We start from the raw sequence: 6,861 nt of genomic DNA on the forward strand, positions 1-6,861 counted from the left end.
TGAGTTAATTGACTGCAAACTGATTTTGTGTGTTGAACTCAGTTTGCAGCAACTGAAGTAAGCAAATAACAAAGTGGGAGTAGAGGGTACAAACTGGGACATTTAAAGCAGATGAAATAATGGAACAATAAGCTGCACTGTCTTACCAAATCATTATAACTGGAAAATATGCAGTTAACACTCATGGTTGCCTCCAAAGAAATCCTGATGTGTTTACTTCAGTGAATTTAGCATCCCCTGTTATTTGCAACATCCAAATAAGTTGCCTATACCTGTGTAGGGATTTATCTAGGTGGACTTAAAAACCCATTATTCATCATGAATTCCATCCTGGCTATCCCCACGACACTCCTGAACTTCTGATTGGTATTGTGGGGTCTCAGGAAACTGTAGCAATGACATACCAAATAATCAACTGAATTTCCATCATATTTATTGTCAATAAATTTCATACCTTCTTTTTGAAGTTAGGCATTTCACAATATTTCCCAGTCCAGCCTTGGTAACACTGGCACATAAATTTTTCTTTCATGGCTGCCTTGTCTTTCCTCTTCATCTTTCCTACAACAGAGACTTTGTTCGTTGCTTTGGAAAACCTAATCTTAAAACTCTGTGGATGCAAGTGCAAATAATCAAATGATTCGCTGTTTTTACGAATGCATCTTCCATTCTTCTTACATAGGACTTTGCTACAGAGCTTGGCTGCAGAGGTCACATTCATGATGTAATGCCCCAAGGGACCATCTACATATTTTTTCACAGTAAGACAGTTTTCCTGGGGGGAAAATGGCATAAATTAGTTGTTTCATACTCCCATTATGTTAATGGGGATCATATTGCATACTGCATAAACACTGTATTTCCTCATTTAATATTTTTAAAACATGTATTGTTATTTTCAATAGCATGCCACCCCTCCCCCCCCCAAAAAAAATACAAGAGGAATCTTCTTTAAAGAAATCAAAACCAAAACCCCCTACCATGCAAAAAAAACCCAGAGCTTTTGTGCCACAAATTCTTGACACCCCCAAAAAATGTTTTTTCTTCCCAAATAATCATTGTGAAGAGAACCGGAGCTACAATAAGAGACTGAAGCCATGTATGGCCCATGAGATGCACATAGCCTACCACTTCTGTATGGAGAAATGGCATCAATATTCTCCAAAAGGAATCCTATTATTATTATTATTATTATTACTACTACTACTACTATTATTACTATTAATATCCCACTTTCTCTCCACAAGGAGACTCAAAGCAACTTACAATCTAAAATCTACAAATATACAAACACTAAAACAGGATTAAACATAGCAATAGTTTTTAACATTCAGTTAAAATCCATAAAAATATAAAGAAAGCTAAAGACCCCAGCACCCTCTCACTTGATCTTAAAAACCTTCTTTTAAAGCTTTCCTGAATAAAAAGGCTTTAGCCTGCCATTGGAAGGTCAGCGGGGAGATCCAAAGTTGAGGGGCAGCCACCGAGAAAGAAGGCCCGCTCTCTCGTTCTCACCAACCAAGCTTGAAATGGAGGTGGGACCGAGAAAAGGGCCTCTTCTGAACATCTCAGGTCCTAACTTGGTGTCATTCACTGGAGTTCAACAATGGAAACTATCTTGTACTCCCAGTGGTGAAGGGATGGCTCTCGTGAATTCTTGTGAAATTTAACTAGCAGGCATGTTTTAAGGCAAACTCACTTACATAAGAATTGGCATACTGGATACTTCCCCAGAGGACAACTCCTGCTGCCCCCAAGGATGCACTCTCACCAATAGTATGCACCAAGTCAATCTGAAAAGACATAAATAGGCATAATGTGTCATACAGTGAATCAAGAACCAAAGCAGAGCCACTATTACCAATGCTGTTCACAGTCATCTCTATCACTTGTCACTTTAGTTACTGCAAACTGAGTTCAAAGTGTAAAAAATAGTTTATACTTAGTTAGCTCAGCAGGAGGAAAGGAAATGGTAGAATCTTGTCCTTTCCAGTAGACTCAGACAAGAGCAGATGGTTTTTAATAATTAATAATTTTTGCCATCCTGGCAAGACATATTCTTATTTTGATCTGTGAATTTTTGGAAGGTATGCTTTTGAAACACTCCCTCAAAACTCAACAACCCTTGTTGCACACCCAATTTGCCAGAGCTGTCAATAAGATGAATGTGTACACACAACAAGCGATAATGTCTCTTTCCTTACCACTACTGATTTATAGGTAACATCTGGGGCCATGCTTTGTGAGCATACTTCTGAAATCGATCACACATGCTTGGGTGCATTTAAATGACAGCATGTGGAATTGTTAATTCCATATTTTCAAGTATGCATAAATACATGCTCACACATGCACTAAGAGAAAAAAGAAATAGATGTCAGGGGAGCCATTCTTGGTTTTCAAATGTATAGAATTTAGTGGCATATTTGCTTTTTCTTTATTCGTTATTGAATATATGATACATTCTGTTTTATTTGAGGCTATGTTAATTAGGTCTGAGCTCCAGTACAAAACTTGACACAGTATCACTTTTTGGTTACCAATTTCCCCTATCCTTGCTCTTTTACTTACTTTTGTTGATTTGACAACACCTTTGTAAATCAAAAAGTGACTATGCAAAATACCCAAAACATTGGTTTGATCAGAAACATCAAACACAACTAGCATGTTGCTATTGGTAAAGTTTCTGAATTTACACTGACAAAGAATGTGAAGTCCTAGTTTTCACTGGAGTGGTTAAATTACACACATACTCATTGCTGACTTTAGTCTGCCTAGAAGGATAAAAGTTATCTATTTTGTCAAATATCAGGTAAATGATTAAGGGAAAAATTGATCAAGTACCACAATGAGTAGAAAATATACAAAATGTCCACCTCCTATGAGAGAAAATCTGTGCTATGGGAGCAAATCTTTGTAGTCCATGTTTCATCACATAGTATGTAGTTTAGATCTAAAGGGATAAGGCATTGTAGTGCAAACTTTTTAGGAGTTGAAAGAATATTCAAATATTTGGAAATTCATGAAAAAATTTGTTTCAATTATCAATAAATCCCAACAAAGTGAATCCAGGACTTACAAGAATCTTTACAGTTTCTGACATTTTGTGAAAACTCATATGTGGCTTTCCTGCACAAGAAAAGTTACAATTGGGACATTCCATGCAAAATGTACATGTTTTCATTGTCTTTGCTCTTGTGGTATAAAGTTTGATGGTCCACATTTTTCTGGAAAGGGCGTTATAAACAAGCATTACTGTTATTTTGTCTTGTGTAGAAAATAGCTTTTCTGCACAGAAAATAGTATTTCTATGCGAACACCTTCAAATTTTGTGCAGAAAAGTCCTGAATTATAATTAGGATCCCAGTAAATTCTAGTAAAGCATTGTTGTACCAATTATAAATACAGTTAAATATATGTGCAAACAGATCAAGAGCAAGTTATTTGGCAAGACAACGTGATTCCAATATATTCTTACCTCTGTCAAAGCCTGGAATGTATAGGCATAAAATGGCCTAGAGTACACAAAAACAGGTAAAGCATAGTCTTTCCTAGCAATGGAAGCAATGCGTATTGCCTCTTTAACCCGGTAGTGTACAAATTTCAAGGAATTCGGGCTTGACTTCAGCCTCTTATCCAGGTATATTGAAGGATAAAGGGCAGTACTTTCTTTCCAAAGCCAAAGCAGAAGATCATTACGTGAAGATGCAATATCTGGGCATTTGCCTGTATATGTATTCCTCTTGGTCTTGTAATCGTAATTATAGCAGTCTGGGTACAGGTAGTAACCCCATAATCCACTTGGTCTCATATTTTCAGCAAGAGAAAGGGTGCTGTTCATAAAATTCTTGCCAGCATTTTCAAATTCTTCCTTAGCAGCTTTGTGAACTGCATTCTTGGGCCAATGTGGGTGCCTCTTTCTAACAAGTTCAAGAGATTTGTTTTTGTAAATTGTTTTATTTCCCCAATTCCGGTCCCATTGTGGTCTCCAGTTTTCCCAGTCAATAACTCCAAGCCCTTGGAATTTCTTCATGGTTATGACATGATCAATGTCCGACTTGGCCTTGTTTAGGTGCTTGATAATGCTCTGGTTCTGTGGTATACCTCCATTGATAGAATCTCCATTGTCATTAAAATAGGGATAGTATCCCAACCGAGTGTGATAAAATATTGTCACAGTAGGCCCACTCAAGGTTTCATTAGGATTTGATAGCACATTGAAAATGTTTAGATCTAAAGACACATTGAAGCGTAGTCGGCATTGTTCAGTAGGTGCATTCCACACCACTATGAAAGCCTTGTTGGGAAACAATGGAGCTCTTGTAGGCATAATTGTACTCCCATTAGCCACCATCAATAAGAGCCATACTGGTAGGCATTTGATCCATGGATGGCACATAATATGCTCTCTTTTAGCAATGCTGGTAGGGTAGTGTCCTCAAAGGAAACAAAAGGAGAAAGAACATTAACAGTAAAACCAATGACAAAAACAACTGGAAAGGTGAATTAATTTAAAATTGCTGTTCTAGAAATAATTAAAAAGCTGGGTCTAAACTAAAGCTTCAATCCTGTAGTACTTATTTGGAATAACCGAGATCTCTTTCATAACGCCTAATTGTAGCACTATGATCATATGGAATCCTGAGATTTGTAATTTGAAGTTGTATTTATGCCAGAGATCATTACTGTCTCTCTAATTTATAAATCCCAGTCTTCCACGTGATGCAATCAATCATAACTCCTGTGTGAATATGAATGGGATGACACTGTAAAACATGACTAGCTCAGTCCAAATGCAGCCCAGAATAGCAAATTAAGTAACCAGTCTCTCAAATCCTCCAATCATATTCTAGCTATTAACTTCAAGAACTAAATTGCAGTAGATTCATTCTGTTGAAAGTTCCCACCTACCTATCCTAATTCTGTTGCAGTATTTTTATCAATGGGGTAGGAACCCTACTTTAGTCCAAAACCTCTGTTATTGACTTTTTTTTTTCTAAAATCAGAGTCAGATTTGTACTAATCTACTGAATCTGGTTCTTTCATTTCACCAACTCATTTTGTTAGTATTGAATACAATTTGCAGAAACACATTGAACTGGTATACATTTTTATAATGTAGGAATGACCTTTTAGCTTTTTTCTGCTTTTGATATCAAATTGTCTGTTACTGAAGTAATGTCCATGAAGCTGCATCATAAGCTCAGTTATACTTATAGCTCTGAAATTATTCATCAAAAACACAAGATAAAACAAATGAAATGACTATCGGCTTCCTATCATGGTGGCTTAATTGTAACGGAATCAACCAAGAAAGCATTTTCTTCTTATTCAGCACAGTTCTAACTTGGTTTTTGTAATCAACGGTGAAATATGAAATAGTCAGAATATAAGCCAGCAATTGATTATAATATGCTGAACAGAATATACTTTGACAGCAGCATGTTGGCTCTAAACAATTTCTTTGATCCATCATTTTGTGAGATCTTTGTGGCATAACCACAGTGGCAACATAACACTATATTTGACTTGCTGTGTGGAGTTCAAAAATCTCATTTCAGAAGGTCAACCCAGTAGACAGAAAACAGCAGGCCAGAGAGTCTAATCATATCTCCAATGTATACCAGCTGGGATATTACTGAGTGGGTACATAGAGGGGAAATGAGAATATTCTTATCATATCAAGAAATCTCTTTTTTCAAAAATTCTAGTAGCCACAACCAAAAAGGCAAAAGGAATGTTCTGGATTTCTATCTGTGGATTTTGGGCAAATATCCATGAATCTTAAACAAAACCCAATATTTTTCATGCCAGAAAGAACAATAGTCTCTTGTTACTTTCACAGATGCATTTCCAGCCCCTTAACTGAAGTTTTCAATTCTACTGCACCATTTTAATCCCAAACACTGTAATGAGCATAAGCAGTGCACTAATGATTTTGCTTGACACATCATTATTAACTTGGTACAAATCCCCTTGCATTTTTTGTCAATGCTACATTGTCATGCCTGGTTAAACTGCCAAAGGATGTGCGCTTCTGTCCAACTCACACAAGTGTCCCTAAGAGAATATCACGCAGAAATGTTTCTGCTCCACATTTTAAATACAAAAACAGTTCTTTAAAAATGAAACAGTTAAATTTCTTTCCTTATTAAAAACAATTAGGGTGTTTTCAAGAGACTCTTGATTCACAAAATTAATTATAATGTAGTCTATGAATCTGCTTATATTCTCTCCCTCAGTGGATAAAAATATTGACTTCTCTTTCATTAAGATAACAATTGAAAATAATGTTTTCACATTATACCAGGTACAATACTTTTTGTTGCATTTTTAAATGGGTTGAATTCAGACTTAGCATTCATCCACATAGCAAAGATAAAACAGCTTTATGCCATTTGGCTGTCTTTATTCCATTTTATCAAATCAAACTATTTTAAGGACATAGCATTCTATAGTTTTCTGCCCTAAACTACACTGTGAAGTTCTCAGGAAAAGAAACTCCAAATCCCAGGATTCCATAAGAGAGAGCTATGGTGACTAAACAGTCAATTGTGAAGTGTGGATATGCCCTTGGTCATATGTAGATCTAATCAACTGACCTGAGCTTACTGAATGAAGCATCATGGATTTAAATGGCTCTCTTCTGATGATGGAAAAAGACTTAGAGATGAAAAAAATGTAATACTTGACCAACTAAGAAAACATTCACACTGCAGAATTATAGCAGTTTGGCACCTCTTTAACTGCAAGGGCTCCATTCTTTGAAATCCTGGGATTTGCTATTTGTTGTGTCATCAGAGTTCTCTGACAGAGAAAAATAAATATCTAATTACAGAGAAGATGTTCTCAGTAGGCCTT

General features: G+C 36.2%; 1 protein-coding gene across 1 annotated transcript; it reads right to left on the bottom strand.

The window, feature by feature from the left end:
- Positions 1-416: 416 nt before the first annotated feature.
- LOC132775392 (hyaluronidase-like) lies at positions 417-4,434 on the bottom strand. The gene is made up of 3 exons (XM_060776141.2): positions 3,479-4,434; positions 1,704-1,793; positions 417-775 (listed from the first exon to the last, which is right to left on the bottom strand). The coding sequence occupies exons 1-3, from the start codon at positions 4,397-4,399 to the stop codon at positions 449-451; spliced, it is 1,338 nt and encodes a 445-aa protein (XP_060632124.2). The 5' UTR covers positions 4,400-4,434; the 3' UTR covers positions 417-448.
- Between the last annotated feature and the right edge of the window lie 2,427 nt (positions 4,435-6,861).

The sequence above is a fragment of the Anolis sagrei genome, chromosome 5 (assembly GCF_037176765.1).
Source record: "Anolis sagrei isolate rAnoSag1 chromosome 5, rAnoSag1.mat, whole genome shotgun sequence".
Taxonomy (NCBI): Eukaryota; Metazoa; Chordata; class Lepidosauria; order Squamata; family Dactyloidae; genus Anolis; species Anolis sagrei.